General features: G+C 49.8%; 1 protein-coding gene across 6 annotated transcripts in view; it reads left to right on the top strand.

The window, feature by feature from the left end:
• Nucleotides 1–18389, top strand: part of LOC136786224 (serine/threonine-protein phosphatase 4 regulatory subunit 1-like) — a 71183-nt gene that overhangs the window by 41280 nt on the left and 11514 nt on the right. For 3 of the 6 annotated variants that reach the window (XM_066747825.1, XM_066747823.1, XM_066747824.1), the window contains 2 exons: nt 8038–8226; nt 18256–18368. In XM_066747825.1, the coding sequence (XP_066603922.1) occupies nt 8038–8226; nt 18256–18368 (302 nt within the window). The remainder of the gene's footprint in view (nt 1–8037; nt 8227–18255; nt 18369–18389) is intronic. The other 3 variants (XM_066747827.1, XM_066747828.1, XM_066747826.1) reach the window with 1 other exon arrangement.

The following is an 18389-nucleotide window of genomic DNA, read 5'->3' as shown; positions in this document are numbered from 1 at the left end:
GTCTCTTTGACTGTACAGTATATGTACACAGTGTGGTATCGAGGAACCGTTAATGAGTCTTACAGTTCTTAGATTGCACGTGGCCGGATCGTGGCAATGCCAAGTTACGGAGATGACCGAACAAAATTGTCCAAGAAATCAGGTTAAATTCCTCGACGGAAATTAGGAGAAAACGTAGGAATGTATACAGGTACGTATGTTCAGCGCGGAGTTGCGCGAGCCGAATACGAATGAACCTCGCTCCTTTTCTTTTCGTCGACCTCGCTACGTGAAATTTCCAGCCACGCCGATCCTCCAAACTAATTTCTTCTGCGTATACATGTATATATAAAGAGGACGGGCGCGTTCCTTTACGCCGAATTTGTCTCTCTTTTGTCTTTTTCTTATTTCTCTCTTACGGTTTCTTTTTTTTTTTACATTATTTTATTTCAATTTTGATTCAAGCGAAAATGGATGAGCGGTAAACTGTGCGGATCGTTATATTTGTGTATGTGTACATGGAGGGTTAGACAGGAAGCTCTGGAGGAAGGGTTAGGATGCAAACGCAGGGAAACAGTGCCACGGTCAAAAGCTCCGCGGGATCAGTCGAGTTGCGTTACTTTATTCGTGTTTGCGCCTTTGCACCGCCCACGAAGATCGTCGTCCCTTTCCTCCTTTCTGGCTCTCGACCCCCCCCCCCTCCTTATCCTCTTCCTCCTTCACCTCTCCCCTCCTCGTTATTCTTACCTCTCTCGGCAGGTTCCATAGAGGAAACGTCGAATCCCCTCCCCCCCCCCCCCCCCTCTCTCTCAGCCTACTGTACAACCAACTCGCTTCTAGTAAACAGAAGTAGGCTCGACGGTATAACTCTATAATCTATTCCCGAATCCGAAAAAAAACATCACCATCCACGACCGTTGCACTTCCTGCCTTTTCAGTTTTTTCCTGGAGAAACGGGATCGGGGAGTCGGATGCACACTCGCTTGCCTAAAACAACTCAAACTCTTTTCCATAACTTGTCCTTTTTTAGTTGCCAACGTAAACCTTCCAAATATGTAATTCTATGCTTGCAATTGTATGAATCTCATTTTATTCTTATTATCTCGCGTCATCATTTCAATAACATTGCTTCGATTCTTTCTCCATATCGACGCGTTCCGCTATATTTTCCCAAATTTCCTGTACAGTTATGCTGCGAGAGTAAAGCATTGTTGATGTAATTTTAGAGTGCGGTGAAATTCAGCGTGAAAGAATCCTGCGTTTATTGTGGCTAAACATATACATATATATATATACTTATCGCGTGTAAAGACGTTCCTATCGGCTCCGGCCAATGAGAGTTTCGTCGTATTCCTCGAAGAAGCGGGAGGTTCGTGATAAAGGCGCATGAATAGCGATCTGGTGTTTGGGAGAAGAGAGAGAGAGAGAGAGAGAGAGAGAGATGAGAGAACAACCACTACGTCCGCTACGTGGTGGTTGCAGGTCTGTTTGGCGACGAGTTGCGGCGGTTCGCTTCTGAGAAGTAACGGGTCTACTTCACCCCTCTTTGCTGCGCGCTCTCTCTCTCTCTCTCTCTCTCTATCTCTTCCTCTCTCGCGGCCGTCCCTCTAGCGGTGCGAGCGAGAGACCATGCAAGCAAGCACAGGCATCGAATCGAGTACGGGCCCGAAGAACTCACATTCAACATATGCGTCTGCCTCGGGACTGTTGCTTGATTCGTGCGTGCATGCGTGCGTGCATGCGTTCCTTCTCGCGTTCGGCCGTTCGTTTGTCGTTCAGAGAGCGCGGTTGCCGCCGCTTTGATGCGCAGAAACATGTGCGCAACTCGCGTCTGCGCGTTGGCCTCGGCATGACGCGACACTGATCCCTCTCAGTGTGCCACGAACCGTTCAACGGTGTGGTTCTGTGTTGTCACGTTCCATCCCTTGCTACGATTCACGATAGTTTTCCTTCGTCTCTCCCTCTCCGTACCAACGGGACCACCACTGTACAATGGATTATTGCACGATTGTCGAATGGATAAGTGGTGCATGTGAGTGAAACAAGTCGACTCTGGATCGAGTGCGATATCGGTGCCAAGGGCGAGCGGACCGCCCAGTTGTTTGTATACAGAGACTCTCGTGTGGAAGAGACTATATTGTGCAAAATGTTCTCGCGAAAAGCAAAAGCACGTGTGCGAATCGACCCTGGCCGCAGCGGATTGGTGTGGAAAAGCGTTGGACGAGACTCGTGCGAGCCAGCAGTACCGGAAATTCGACCGGAAGTCGCTCTACTGGTTTCTCGCGTCTCTCGTCGCTACACTCGGGCGAAGCGTTCTCTCGTCCCGAGGTGAATAGTTGCGCGCAGGTCTCCCTCTGAACGGCAGAAGTGTGCAAGAGTAAAAACGTTTGGTCGTACTACAGACGAGAGGGGAGGAAGGAAAAGCGGAGGAAGAGAGTGATCCAATTGCGAATGGAAAATGGTGGTGTGGTGGGGGGAGCAACGACGTATCAATGAACTTTGTCGAGAGGTGAAAAAAGTGAAAAGGAAGGAGAATCGGGGCGACGGGGGCGAGGAGACGAGGAGCATGCACGACGACGCGACGCCGTCGACTCGACCGGTAATTGGACCATTCTTTTTGCCATTGAGGTAGTAATGGCCCTTGTAGCGTGGTCACGCTACACTACGGTGCACCATAGTACTATAGCGACTTCCGCTCCGGCGCAGGAAGTGAGACACACGTGTTCAGCCGTGTGTGTTCCCATAATACGGGCCCCGTGCCCTCCACCACCAACACACTCGCTCGCTCGTTCTTGTTGCAAGGTTCTTCGGCCCGCTCGGAAAGCAGCACACACCGCGGAATATACCGTTCGTCCAAGGAATCGTGCACGGGCAAACGTGAAACGATGTGCCGCTGCCAGATAAGAAATAAAGAGAGGAAAGAAAAAAGAAACTTGCATCGAACACACAACGTACGTACTCTTCCCTTTCCTTCTCTCTTTTCGACGAATTATCGACGAGTCACCTCGACGGGAACGCAGCAGCAGCACGAATCGCGCCCATCATTTTTCATACCTTTGGCTTCTCCACTTTTTCCAGCGCAAAAAAGCCTACACCCTGATCACGGCCCACTCGGCTCGGTAACGTTGGCGAGCTCTCGAAAAGAATGTCATTGTACCGCGTAGGCACGGAGGACTCCATTATCACGGAGCAAATGTCCTTTTTAAGCGAGACTCGCTTAAGAGCTGCCGCGGCGGGGTCGCGCGTCGGATTGTCATGCGCGCTCGCGCACGCGCCAAACACTGCACTATTCCACGAGTTTATTATGAATGAATTTTCAGCGCATTCATATTTCTCCACTGGGCGGCGGCGTATGCGCGCTCGCTCGCTTCCCAGTGGCTCTCAACCGATATCCTCATCATCAGCCTCGACACGCGCCGCAAACTCACCAAAATTCGAACCTTCTTTTATTCGTCGTTGGAGCTATTTACGAATCGTAACGCGAGTGTCAGCTCTCTGTATACGCTTGCCAATACTGCCTCGCTATTAGCATCCGATGCTATCATACGTATAAATATATATATATATATATATATAGTTGTGGAGATTCGTTCCAATGCTGGAAACAATAAATTCCACGTGCGTCCATCGGCCACCAACCCACGTAACCGTCGTCGTCGATTCTCGTAGTTTTATCGAAACAAATGTTTACGCATTGAGAAATCCACGTTGCGTGCTCGATCACGGGAGAGTGCTACTATAGATAGCAGTGGTTTTATGAGCAGGCCACGCGAATCTCAGTTTGGTTGCGAGAGAGAGACTCTTGATACGCACAGGCGGGCGAAGGAAGGAAGGAAGGCAGGCAGGCAGGCACAAACAACTCGGTTGTATAATGGACAGAGTGTGTGGTGGTGGGCCGAGTCTCGAGGACAGGTACCCAATGGAATGCTGTCTTTGATGAGGTAGCCCGCGCCGAGACGCGCGCGCGCGCGCGTCAGCCACGAAGAAGCTAAGAGGATTCTTTGCCCTCTATACGCGACTCGACCCAAACAACACCCCGCTAAACGCGAGAACGTCGCAAAATTCGATCGACCGATTAAGAAAGTGGAAAGAAAAGATGGCGGACCACCGAGTACGCTCGCGAAGAGGTCCACTTGAATTTTCCCACGATCGAGAGTCGCGTGAAATATACGCTGTAACTGTAAGATCGCTATTATCCATCGGCTGTGAATATGAAGCATGATTTTTACATAATAAATTTACATGATTTTAGCCTGACGAGCTACTATAACGAGCATTAGTCACGTTAGCCGTATTATGCAAATTTAAAGTTTTCGATTTGGAAATCCGTGGCTCTGGTGTTTGCTGCGCGTCTCGGTATCCGATCGGAGGAGAGAGATTCCAAGCTGGAAAGTTTAGGATTTTTCGAATAGCCGGGATATCATTGCTCGTACTGGTATGCAGTGTACGATAATTAATAAGGACGTTAGGAGTTGGCCGCGCGCCGCTCGAGTGCGACTCGCAGGAGCGTGAAGCGGATCCTGTTCTTTCGGGGTGAACGTGTACTACGTCGCTCGTTCGGCTCGGCTCGGCTCGGCTCGGACAGCGCGCGCGCGCGCGCGAGTCCTGGATGGTTGCTGGAACGCGTGCGTACGGGACGAGAGGCTCGCGCGACGCGAGTCGCAAGTTCAACGCTCCCGCGCATGTGCAAACACACGGCGCATACCACGCTGCGCGCCACCATCTCCTTTTATTAATGCTTCTTATAACCTATCGAGAGCTTAGCAGTCTCGCCAAAATCCATTCCAATAAAATTCTCGACATTTTCTCTTTTTTGCTCTCTTCAAAATTATAGCGCGCGCGCGAACGTTCGATCTCACCCTCCCCCCTCCACTCTCCATCTCAGTTTGTTTCACCGAAGCGAAAACACGGCGAGGAAGGAATGGATCGGCGCGGTATACTATATAGTTAGGCGCGTATCGTTTCGGGGCCATAGCCCGCCGCGCGCCTTGTTTACGTCGCGCGGAGCAGATGGGCCCGGGGGCAAAGGGGGGTCCACCAGGCCACTCGAGGCACCGTGAGAGCGGCGGGCGCCTCTACCGAGTAGCGAGCAGCATTTAGTGCGCTAGACGGAGAGTATAGCCCCTCTCTCTCTCTCTCTCTCTCTCTCTCTCTCTCTCTCTCTCTCTCTCCTCCGTCTACAGCCAGACCAACTTTGCTCTCTCGCAAGCTCCTTCCTCTTCTTCCTTTTCTCTTCCCCCCCCCCCCCCCCCTCCGTCCCTTAACTCCCCGCCACTCTATCCCGCTCCCTTTATTCCTCTTCCCTTCCTCCATTGGCGCGCGAACAACGAGGACAAACTGTACGTTGCCCCCGCTGCTTGCACGCTCGACGAAGACCGACGAGTCTGAGTTGCCGACCGCCATGACAGAGCGGAATGCATGAGAACGCACAGCTACCGACCCTTCTCTCTCTCTCCGGAGTCAACGCGTGCAACAGCAACAGCAATAGCAACAGAGACCCTGCTCTCTCTCTCTCTCTCTCTCTCTCTCTTTCTCTCTCTCTCCCTCTCTCGCTCGAATCTCCATATCAATCCGAGCCGAAAGCAGTGACTGCGCGCCGCAGGAATTTTAGCCCGTTTGTTTTGGTCCACGAGCCTTTACAATTCTCACTTTTTATTTTTCTCCCATCGACGTTTCTCTTCCACCCCCTCCCCTCTTCCTCCTCTCTTGGAGATTGCTCGAGAATTATGCAATTTGAGAGATAAAAAAAGAAGAGCTGATGGGAGGGGGGAGGGGTAGGAGGAAACGCGTGCGTGAGAGAGATTATATTATAAAAGTGTCTGCTGGTGGATGGAGCGAGAGGAGTGTGAGAGAGAAGACGCGCGCGCGCTCCAATCGGTCACATAACGGTCGCAGGATCGTAACGCGAGCGTCGTCGGAGTGACGTCAGGAAATGGCCGAGTTGACACCGATGTGACGGTCATTCATGCGATTCCAATGAGGTCTCTCTGCTAGATTTCACGCCTTCACCGATGTATTGGCATGCGAGCGAGCGAGCGAATGGCCATATGCCGCCTTTGCGCTAGCCGAGCAAAACGACAGCGCGACTTTCCAGCGTCGTGAATCCGCTTGAAAGATGGCCGAGGGGAAAAAAAAGGGAATGAAAAAGTCTCGCAATTCTGCTTAGAGGCGAGGTATTTCGACGCGCGCATAACTCGCCATTTGCATGCATCGCCGCCGCCGCCGCCGCCGCCGCTGTAGCAAACGCTTCGGCATCCTCTCTCGCTCGTGCTTCTTCTGGGTCAGGCTATATATCACGCTGGATATTGTTGTTTTATTCTTCCTTTCCAGCGGCGATTCTGACGCAACGAGTGCGCGACAGAGTGATCCATGAAGGCTCTTCAGAATTTATTGGATCTTTAGCGCGCGCGCGCGCGCGCATCGATCCTATAGATGTATCGCCGCGGTCTCGGCGAGAACACGCTTTCATAATTCCATCGAACGAACGGCGGCCCCTCATTAATACGGAATTTCTGCGATTTTGCGAAATTGCCTGCCTGGCAATATTATCGTTTGCGAAATTCGCTGATACCTGCCGCGCGCCTTGCGTCGATATAGTATTTGCGCGCTTTACTTTGGATGGAATTTGATCGGTTTCCGGTGGGGAGCAACGATATCGTTGCAGGAGGAGAAACATGGGTTTCCTGCTGCCGTAGAATGCGATCGGTGTCTCTCTCGGCGAGTTCTCGTCGCGCAGTGGAAGACACCTGTACGCACCGGACTGGTCAGACTACCATGACCTTGATCGTGGATCTATCGAGGTCTTGGCGTGCTCCAGACGGCTTGGAAGTTCCAAGCGCGCCTCGTGGCCGCGCGCACTCGGGAGAAGGCGCGCCGGATAGCTCCACTACGCCACCACGACTCTTCTCTCCTTCGGTCGTTGACTCTCCGTTTCTTTTTTCTTCGAATCTCTTGCGTCTCCATACTCGCTCACCCTCCCCCCCCCCCCCCCCCACCTCGTCCTCCTCTTCCCCCAAATACATTCCCCTTCTCCGCCTGTCCCTTCCACTACACCTCCCTCCCCCTCCCAGTTTATGAGAGACCACCAATACCACCACTATCATTACCACCACCGTCGCGTCCTCCTCCTATACGTCCGTTTCTCTCCTGTCTGCCTCTGCCTGCCTATACGGTAAATAACGCGCAACGTGCTCGCTTCATTCATATCCCTCTCACAGGGAAACAAGCATCGCGTTCTCGCTTGGCCGAGTCTGATCCCGTAAAATACTCCCAGAGCACAGTTACGAAAGCATCCGAGAATTTGCTTAACCGATGGATCGACCACTCTCTTCCCGGTAGGCGCGGATGCAAATTGCCAAAGCGTTTATACCGCTGGCTCTGGATAGAGCGAGCAAAGTACATTAGCGAAAGTGGGTCGTCGCGAAAAGCTGCGAATTTCGCAATAGTCGATATTGGCAAAGAGAAAAAATAGGTGGGATGGACGAGTTTGCGAACAGCCGTCCTTTATTGTCGTTCGGAGTACGACGGTGGCTCGTGAAACAATAAAGCGTGCACTTGACTTCCTGAACTTGCTTCGCCAGCGAGATAGACGTCACGTCACGTCACGTCACGGCATTACAGCCATCAGGGGCCTCCGTCGAGAGTCAGTCAGTCATTTAGAGTTAGCCTGTGTCTGTACACTACACTGATACTCTCAGACTTTACATCGACATTTATTGGTATATATATATATATGTATATGTGTATATACAAATAGGTATAGCTGAGAAGAGCCGCACGAATTGTCTCCTCTTAACCACCTAAATTAGGTGTAGCTCGATAGATTTTTCAGTAATCCCCCGATTTGCCCCATCTACCCCCCCCCCTTTTTTTTAAACGAGTTTTTCTCTTGGCACGCATCATGAAGAGATTCACGAGTAATTGTCTCGAATCTGATGTAACAATTTGCTGTTTATACCGGGCACGCACAATATGAGCGATCGTCGTGTTTTCCTCTGGTCGTTGAGGTGCTACTCGGTTGCTGGATCATCGCTTAGTCAGGTCTTTCTGTTTATTTAGTTACGGCTGGCAAGAATGGAGAAGATCGGAGAGAGATGAGATGGAAGTTAATGCAATGAGGTGCGAGAAGGAAGTGGAGAAGGAGGTGGAGGAGAATAGAGATTCCGACGAAGAAAATGAAGGAGGAGGAGAAGATGCTAAATGGAGGGGCCAGCAACGTCCGACAGCGCGTGTTAACAGAAATTCCAGGTATTTCGCTCACTTCTCTTATTCCTCGGAGCTTCCGACTAGACTCTCCCCCCCCCCCCCTCCCCCTTTCCTCTCTCTCCTCTCTACTCCTCTCCAAACCAACCAAGAGGTCCGCGCGCCAGCTTCTTCCGCAGCCTCCTCCGGTTCTTCCACCGACTTTGGTACGTGTGTATATGTATATGTACGTATGTACGACATGTACGCGGATCCTCCTGCGAAAGCTCTCCGGTAGAACGGCGACGGCCGGAGCAGGTACGCCACAGACAACTCCGGCGAGAGAAAATATTCGTGCAGGAGTGGCGCGTGAGAAGGGAAACAACGCTTGAAAGAAACTATGAATGATTCTCCCTCCTCCCTCTTTTTACGCTTTCTCTCCTTTCCTCGTAAACGCGCCCGTTAGCCGGACGCTGGATAAATATTTGCTCGAATTCAGGGCGACCGCTCGTAAATTAGAGAAAGAGCCGGCTTCGCTCCGACAGAGACCTTGAGCCTTTGAAATTCTTTTCGCCCCACCCTCGCACTCGCACTCGCACTCACACTCGCGCAACCTCCTCTCGTCCTCTCTCTCTCTCTCTCTCTCTTTACCTCTTTTTCTTTCTTCATCTCGGAACTATCCTTTACCCTCTCCACTCGACTCCACTCGATTCATGCTCCAACACGTCCTTTTTCCTTCCTTCTCGATACCCCGAACGGCCTACACAACCAATTAACTCTCTTCCGAGACAAACAACGCAATTCTCTTCTTTCTTCTAGGAAATTAGCGTAACGCTCAAGTATATCCACCGAATTTATAGTCTCTTTCTCTCTCACTGTTATACAGAGACCACGTGTCTCATTTTCACGCTACTCGAATTAACTCCAGAAGAAAGTTACGGATCGGAGAGAACTCTGAGCGAGGAAGCTTCGTCGTGTCACTATACATGTATATAGCAGAGAGAGAGGGAGAGAGTTTGCCAATTATATTCCACGCTGTGCTTCATACCTCCACACTCGTCGAGGTCATGGTTTTACAGGGGTCGCCAACTCTTTGCCCTTTCTCAACCAGTACTACCAACTTTTGCCCCCATTCTCTTCCATACAACTCTCTCTCTCTCTCTCTCTCTCTCTCTCTCTCTCTCTCTCTCTCTCTCTCTCTCTCTTTCTCTCGTGGCTTTGTTCAAAGAGAGATTTTAGCGAGTATTTTTGCCGGCACCCTCGTCTTAGCGCCTGAATCAACGCTCGACGCACTTGGAATAAAGGCGTCCTTCCTTCTCCTCGTCAGGAAGAAGAGGCCAGTTGGATCCACGAAATTTAGCAAGAGCAAATTTTCACACGTAACCGTTACACACTTTCTCTATCCGTATGTTTGCTGTTTTTCAATTTTACGTTCAGTCGCGTATATATATATATATATATATATAGAGTTATCTTGAAACCCGCCGAAGAATGAGGGAAAAGTAGTAGGGAGGGATATGTGTAGAATGATTTTAGGCTGTGGATTTGTAGTATTATTATTGGGTTACGTGAAAGAGAGTTGGCGCTGGTAGGAGCGGTAGAGACTAAAGAGAATAGAGTTGAAAGAAGAAGAAGAAGAGGGAGGAGAGAGATGTGGGGTGGGGTGGTGGAACGGAACGGGGGTGGGGACAGTGGCGATGTCCTAGCGAAGGTCACGGCCGGGAATGTGGTTTGTGCGTCCGTAGGTCCAAAGCGGCGCGCCGCTGCGCGAACTCTTTCCTTCTCCTTCTGCTCTCCCTCTCCCTCTCCCTCTTTCGCGATCTTCCCTCCCTCTGTCCAGCAACAACACAGCAGTTCAGACTGCAGGAATGCGCCAAATGCACCGCACTGACCGGTGCCCATCCCATTCCATCACTTCCACTTGTTTACTTCGCGAAACACCGCCTACCACAGCTTCGACTCCGTCTCCCCCCCCCCCCCCCCTCCTCCTTCCGATCTCTCTTCCCCTTACTACAACGCATCCTTTACTCAAGTGCCGCATCTTACCCTCTACACGGGCCAATCTTCCATAATTCACGCCCTCGTCCCGTACTACAAACACATGTACCAAAGCGCGCGTAAGACTCTATCTTGAATATTTAAATCGATGTCACTATATATATGCTCGCTCGAATTCCAGGGTCTCGCGCGCGCAATCTTCTTACGACATCCCGTCTCGTACATATGGGAAAAGCTTAATTCTACAATCTATATATATAGCTTACACGTAATGGAGGATTGATACCTGTTGCTAAATAAAGGGAGAGAGAGAGAGAGAGAGAGAGAGAATGGTTATTGTGGTACAAGTTTGATACGATTCGGCAGATTATTTGATATAAAGAACAGCGTTGGCGGTCGTTCGAGTAGAGAATGTTGGCAGGCAGAAATGCGAGAGGTAGGGTGAGAAGGGGAAAGGGATTGGTGAGAGGGAGGGGGGGGGGGGGTAGGTAGGTAGGTAGGTAGGAAGGCAGGCAGGCGGGCAGCAAGGCACAGGGGCTCTGAACTCGTTAACCAAAGGGTCCACAGGATCGGAGGAATTTGGCAGATTCGCTGGGGCGTGCGGGGTCGGTGCAGTTTGCCAGGGTGTAAGGACCTCTGAGGTTTGACGAACTTTAGCAACCGACACCCCCTCTTCGGGCTACGTTCTCCTCGTTTCACTTCCCCTCCCCTCCCCCCCCCCCCCTCTCTCGCTCTTTCGGCACCCCTGTTGAGCTTCCTACGTCTCTGGCCCTGACCCACCCAAAGGATGCAGTCACTCCCCTACTATTTGCCCCCCTCCCCCTACACGGTACACACGCACACACACACACGCACACTAGGATTCTCCCCCCGTAGGGTTTGCGACTGTGGGAGGGGCGCAAGCTTAACTCACCGGTATTGCTTGGTCGGACAAAGAGAGCGAGAAGGAGAGAAAAAAATCAGAGGAGAAAGGGGAGGCCCCGGTATGTTTTTGTGAAGCGCCATCGTGCGTCGAGAGGTTCTCTAGCTGCAAATCAATATCTGCTGCAGTCTCTCCTTTTCTATTCGCGTCCTTCTGTCCTTACTCTCTCTCTCTCTCTCTCTCTCTCTCTCTCTCTCTCGCTCGAACCAACGGTATATAGCAGTCGCGCACAACACACGAAACGTGTCACCCACCGACCCAAACACGCCGACGACGATATAGCAGCTGCAAGCACACGACAGCTGGCATATGTTAAACGAGAGAGCGCGCGCCAACGCTTCTCTCTTTTCTCTCCTCTCCTCTCCATCCCCCGATTCACCCCATCCACACATGCCTTCTCCAGTTTACGCCGTGAACGCGTGTCCTCTCGAATTTTCGGTAGCCTACTTCCGGTCCGACAAAAAATCCTTCGCGTCCGGACTAGCGTCTCCTGGTGGATTTGTAATTAGAGAGGGATTATCCTCTGACCGATACATTTATTTTGCTCTTAGTATTCTGATAAATCGAGCAAATGCACGGCAGAGTGAGAGAGATAATTAGGAAAATGAGCAACTGTGGCGGGAGCGTCGTGGCGCAAAGAGTGTGGAAGCATCTGGACTATCGTCTCTGGCGTCTCCCGCGCCTCTATCGGTACGTAGCAGCGGAGCCGTCTCTCTCCCGCCATCCTTCCCTTCTCGGAGTCTCGTCGTAGCCACAGCGTGTGTACGCCTGGTGGGGGAATTCATTCAGTGCGCCTCTCGATCTTGTACAGCGCATGCACCGTCTGCATCGCGCGTACACACGCTGACGTGCTTCCCTCTCTCTCTCTCCTCCCCCTCCTCTTCCCATAAATACGACACACACATACAAGTCTTCCAAATCTCTCTCACTCATTTATAAATTAAAGAAAATTCTCCATTGATAAGAAGTATCGATTGCTTCATTTTCCCTGCAAGAATATCCGCGTTGTAATTGCGTCGTAGAATCTGGCATCGGAACGACAGTACTGTACTATTTCCTAGAGAGGTGGGGGGGGGGGGGGGGGGGGGGAGAGAAGGATGGGAAGCGACCGAGACTCGAGAGGAGTTTCGGTTCGATGCGAACGGCCTCAGTGACTGAACCGAACGTGACCGTCGATGCCGCGTGGCTTTTACGCGCGCATTTTCAACTCCCTTCTCTCTCAGCTTCCACACGCTGCGCGCTTCGTATTTCTCACCAACCACAACAACGCTTTTCGACGCGTTCTCCTCGTCGTTCGATCCATTCCGTCCAAACGAATCCTCTACTCGGGTACTGAAGTAGAAGAACGAGACGGCTTGGCGGGAATATGACACAGATTCTACATTACCTACAGCCTCGAGAGAAGACCACACGCCGTCTGTTTACATTACCTTACCTTAAAAGTCAACCAGCAACACAAACGAGCATTAAACCTTCGGGGAAAAAAAAACATTGCTCGCTCGGAATTCTGTTTACAGTCTACAGGATCAAAATATTAATCTCCTTTTTCGTTCACTCGCCTGTGTATACTTTCATGATGAATGGTTGGGTTTGAGAAACAACATCAAGTTTCAGGAATTTTTCCTTATTAAACTTGAATTAATACAGGAGAATTGCACTTATTCATTTTTAATATAGAGTTTCGTTTGCAGCTTTGGAAAAGTTTTGAAATTTTGCGAGTTTTCCTCTAAATGGAAAGCTGTGTTAATGGGGTGTGGGGGGGGGGGGATGACCTTGAGAAAGTAACGTGGAAGCCGCAAGCGCGATTGGGCCGCAGCTTTTGCGCAGAAACGATCGACTGCTGAGTAGGGGAAATGTAACAGAAGAAAGAGTGAAGGAAAGACAAGCGCGTGCGCGCTCCCGACGACGTAGTCGTAAAACGCGGCAGAATTCACTCTGACGTAGGCTCTGTATTACTTTACTGGGCGAGCGCGCATTGCATTCCCCCGTAGTACATTGACTTTGCCTCCCCCACCTCTCTCTCGATTCTCCTCTCCTACTCGGTGGATGCACCGCACCACACCGCGCCACCCCGCCGCCTCCCGTACTCCTCCACCGACTCCCCCGGCACAACAACAACATTCCTTCTCTCTAAAGCTGCTCTCTTCGTGCCACCACGAAGGAATACCGCCGATACCAGACGCGCGCCTGCGATCTTCCATATCCCCCTCCCCCCTCCCTACTACACTCTTTCACTCACATCTACAACCACCACAACCCCCTCTTTTGTTTACTCCGTCCTCAAACCCATTCCTAATGTCATACCCTCTCCATCCTTATTATATCCCTTCAATCTTCTCTCACGTTCGATCAATGACAATTTACGACTGTCCAGTAGAGGAAGAAATTTACGAACGGAAATCTCCTTTCCCACTCGTGACGCGAATATGTATATAGTACACAGCAGCCGCACAGGTGGGCGGCTTATTGAGATATTTCGGAGGGACCGCTAACGGTAGCGACTGATCGAGCAGTAATTGACTGCGCTAATCGAGACGACACTGTAGTACAATAATTAGGAAGAGGCAGATGTCACGGCTGGATGATCCCACTACGGGACAGTCGATAGAGACGGAAGGAGGCCATCGGGTAGGCAATAAAAAGCCATCCACCGACGACGACGACTCTCCTTTTCCGTCCCATCCAAGGCTCCATGGGGAATCAATAATAATTCCCCCACACTTATTATTTTTTCACTTTTCGACACCCGCATCAAGACCGTTATACATGAGGAATCACGTCGATAGCGTGCTATAAGCTGGGATGGACGAAGATAGATCCGAGAAGCTGCCAATAAATCGATCCTGTCTATTCTAACGAGAGAATAATCGATCGGTCAAGCTGTAAGAACGTCGTTTTCTTTCCCATGGAACATTCACTTAGCTAGTACTGACAGTACTTAACGGCAACTTGATGAAACATCGCGCCGTGGAAGCCATCCATTTTACGCTCGTAAAAATTGCACGGGAGAGAGGAAAAGTACAAAAATAGATCTTGCAAAATGAAGAAGGCGTCTTGAAAAACATGTTCGCAACAGCATCTCGTTCCCGAGTCTCCGGCAGACTCTTCCTATTTAGCCAGTGTGCGTCGAAGGAGCAACAATGTCGTAAGAGAGCAACCCTACGAGATTGTCCGAGTTTCTGCTACCGCAAATATCCATAGCCATTTAACCAGCTGGAATCTATAACAGTTCCTTCGCAGACGTTCGGTATAGTATACCGTTTGCGTTAATAATAGCTACTATATTCGTTAAAACGGTGCTGCAGTATATTCGTCGTAGAGACGGAGGACTCGTTGGCTAAAGGACTTTTTCCAATTGAATTGAGAGAGGTGCCGATAAGATCTGTCAATGGCTATTGGGACATTGATGGGCGTTGATTTATCAAGATATACAGCGAGAGCGACGGGTAGAACGGTCTAGCTACCTGCGTGCAAGGATGGTAAGAGGGTATGGGAGGTGGAAGAAGGGAGAAGAAGAAGAAGGTAGTTAGTTTTGATAGGTAGCGCCAGTGGTGGCGTCAAAGTGTCCGCCGCCGACAGGTGCGAGGGTCTAGAAGGGAAAATCCGGCGATAAATCTGAGCAACCACCGGGGAATATTTGGCCTAGCAATAAAGAGAAGACGCCTGCCTCCTGCAATTAACATTACGAGCCTTCGTTTCTCCATTCTTCGGAGTCTCTCTCCTCCTCGAGGCGTTCGGTGAAGGAGCTCGGCTCGGGCGATAACGGCGCTCTCGCAGCCTCGCCGCTGCTCTCTCGACCATGGAATCGGCTACCATAAACAAATTTAGGCAAAAGCATTAATCTTAACCTTTAAGAAGAGAGGGGAGGGGGGGGGGGGGCAATCCTGTTATTTTCTCTCGGTCAAAAGAGGGCCTCCGTCTTCTCTCCGTAAATCGCGCTTATTTGCGACATATTGTTTTCGCTGCAGGACCTAATCCGCTTTTAACCTCGCAAGGAACCAAATTTCCTTCTTTCCCTTCTTTTCCCTCCTCTCCTTTTATTTTCATTTCTTTATACTTTCCCTTCCGTCTCCTCTTTTACCGCTTTTCCTTTTACCGAGCACAGTTGGCAAATTCTAGCTGCCAGCTCAGAGCTATCCTCCCATGGATGCATATAAATCTGCCAAGGACAAATTGACTGATCGCTTCCTGCCAATGTTTATCCTCCCAGCCCGACAATTCTTTTTCCCTTAACGGCTCTGCAACAAGTATTACCTTCTCTCTCTCTCTCTCTCTCTCTCTCTCTCTCTCTCTCTCTCTCTCTCTCTCTCTCTTTCAGAGTACACGCTCTACCAATTGCTATAAATGCCTATTTAGCTTTTCTTTTTGTATAATTATTATCAGTATTTTTTGCTCGCCTCTATTCTATGTTGCTCTCTCGCTATTTTCAAGTTTTATTCATTCAATGTTGGTAATCCTCCATGAAATCTCACTGATTACAACCTTATTTATTATAAACTCGTCCTTTCTTCTCTCTCGCCCTGACGTATCACAGCTTCATAATGGCCCCGCGGCTACGGCATTAAGGTAGATTAATGGAACGTGCTGCTACATACGACAGATGCATAGGTTCAAATGCGCACCGATTTCGATCCTTCCTTCGTTTGTCGCTTTCTCTCCCTCCCTCTCTTCCGCGCATGATACAGGAGTGCACCTGGCTATAGGGCGCGGCGGCTGGCTCCCCTAAGTTACCGTGCGGGGCCCTGATTTTACCATTTCTCTCGCGATTGCCCCTGAAATCGCTCGTTCAAATTCTCTTAACGATCGATATACGCTCCTACGCCCGACCATTATCAGACGATCACAAACACATAGCTATTATGACGTGTATATATGTGCATGTATGTATACAACATTTTCCAAGTTTTGTCAGATGTAAATTGCAAAAATAATAAGGAGATACAGGAGCAGGAGAAGGGATTTGGGAAAATAGATAAATTAAGAAGGGCGAGTGAAAAGCGTGTGAATTGAGAGGACCTGTTGAAAAGTCCCGTACGAGGAACAACTTATTACAGACTGCGAATTTTCAAAGGGTCTCCGCATATATATATATATATACTCCCGTCTCACCTTTTCAATCGTCCCTGCGAGATCTCCCTTCACCCTTCGGTTTCTACATACCTTCCACCGTACTATCAAGTGCGAGAAAGAGAGAGGAGAACCTCGGACAAGGGGAGAGACCACGACTACATATACCTTTCGTCGAAAGTCATGTGAATTCCCTTCGCGCGAACCTCGAGACTCATTTTTCCTCCATCCTATAAGAGAAAGAACAATAAGAAGGCTGGAGAATTGATTTGGCGATCCGATAGAATTATAAAATGAAGGTTTGCAAGAACGAGGAACGTTGGTTGGTCAATGGAGAATTTACGATTGGAGTAGAACGAAGCGATACTGCGGAGAACAGTAAGGACGAGGGGAGAGTTGCGTTAATTGGATTGGCTTGGACCTATGTCGTCGTCGGACACCGATATCGTTGTGTATTTTGCGCGGGAAAGTAGCGTGTTTTGTTCGCTCATGACCCCATCGAGGAAACCGTCCGTGTCAAAGACGCCGGCGACTCGTTCGGATAAGAGCAATCCTCCAGCACTTTATAAGCTACCGCCACCGCCATAACCCACCTGAATCCAATTACGATGAGAAGTTGTGGAAAGTTCTTTTGAAATTTCGCAATAACTTTATATGCCAGCCGATAGCAACTTCCACTTGGCTTCCGCGTCGATCCAGCAACGTGGCAAATATTTTGTCTCGACGCGATATCTCCATTTTATCGCCTCTCCTCGCTTCTCCCTTGACCTTTTTTTATGCCTCTCGACCAATCCACTCTCTTCGCGGCTTTTCAAATATTCCCGCGCTTTTACCACGTGTCTCCCCCCCCCCCCCTCTCCCTTCAAGCTGTCTTAATAATAATAGCTTTGCATTTATTAAGTAATATATGTATAGATACACACGTGTAATCATTGAGGATGAGTCTCGTATTTCAAGGTGGCAGGATGGTGGCGATGCAGTAGGGGCGTATTCTATTCCTTCGGTATATCCGTTGTACACTTTGAATGCAGCTATTTATGCAGTCGGGTACAAGTGCGATGACCGTTTATTTCCACAACTTGGGACGTTCCAGTTTTCTCTCAAACTCGCCGGCGCGAACTTTCCAGATGGAACTTTCTGTCGGAGGAAATTATTGAATAATCTCCTCAGGGAGGAAGGTACGCGTCGCGTTATTAGCAATTCGATCGCTTCAACTTTTCCACTTTCTCATAGGATTTTTCGCGAATACTGGCAGTACTTGATCGATCGGACGTTGAAGTGGCGTTGCAGAGAGAGAGAGAAAGAGGGTGAACAACCACCAGGTTTCACCGAAGGTTGCTCGCTTCTAGGGGTAGACTTTTCAACGAGGCGAGGTCAAATTGAAAATAAGGGACGAAGCATGGCTTCGAAGGTCGATGAAAAATCAAGAACGATTAAGAGTATCGTTGCGTTGACGAGAGGAGGAAATCTACGTCTACGTCGATCGAGAAGAGGAGAGCGATGACGGTGGAGGCGGCGCGGCCATGTTTGCGCGGGGATGGTAGGCGGTCACGGGCGGTACCGGTTGCTAGTCGGTTCTCCAACTACTTTGGAGAACAAGCTGCCCCCACTTTGCGACCAACGACTCACACTTCTGGTGGGGCACACCAACGGTCTTCCGTTGGTGCTCGACTCCCCTTCTCCCTCGCCACCACAAAGAAAACTTCCTTTGACTTCACCGCTGTCCAAAGTGGGGGAAGTCGCTATAAACTCATTGAACTTGGACACTTTCTTCCCTCTCTCTCTCTCTCTCTCTCCTTCACCTTTCTTCTTCTTCTTCCTTTCCAACTTCCTTCCGTGTTTCCTTATCACCACCGCTCACCATCCTCCTCTCAGCCATACCATCGATTCAAACTTCAACCACCACCCCATTTTATCAGCAGCTCGCGTCGTCTCTCTTTCCCTATATATATATATATATATATATATATAGTATATATACCATTTAATTTTATCCTTCGACAAATTGAACATTTTTCTATGCAAAGCATTCTCTTGCGTACCTCGCGACGATTTCTTCTCCTGTCTTATCAATCTTCTAACGTTTCTCTCTTTTTACTTTATTGCAGATTGCTGGTCGGACAAAATCTAGTGGATATTTTTCGAACTGCCGCTGACGCAGGGATGAGAATCGATGTCAACAACGTCATGTCCCATGTTCAACAGGTTATTAATGATCCTGGTAAGCTTCAAACTTCACTCT

This window comes from Prorops nasuta, unplaced genomic scaffold, assembly GCF_024137725.1.
Source record: "Prorops nasuta isolate Cenicafe-Biocafe unplaced genomic scaffold, Cenicafe_Pnas_1.2 PNAS00003, whole genome shotgun sequence".
NCBI classification, from domain to species: Eukaryota; Metazoa; Arthropoda; class Insecta; order Hymenoptera; family Bethylidae; genus Prorops; species Prorops nasuta.
This window is presented reverse-complemented; position numbering and strand designations above follow the sequence as displayed.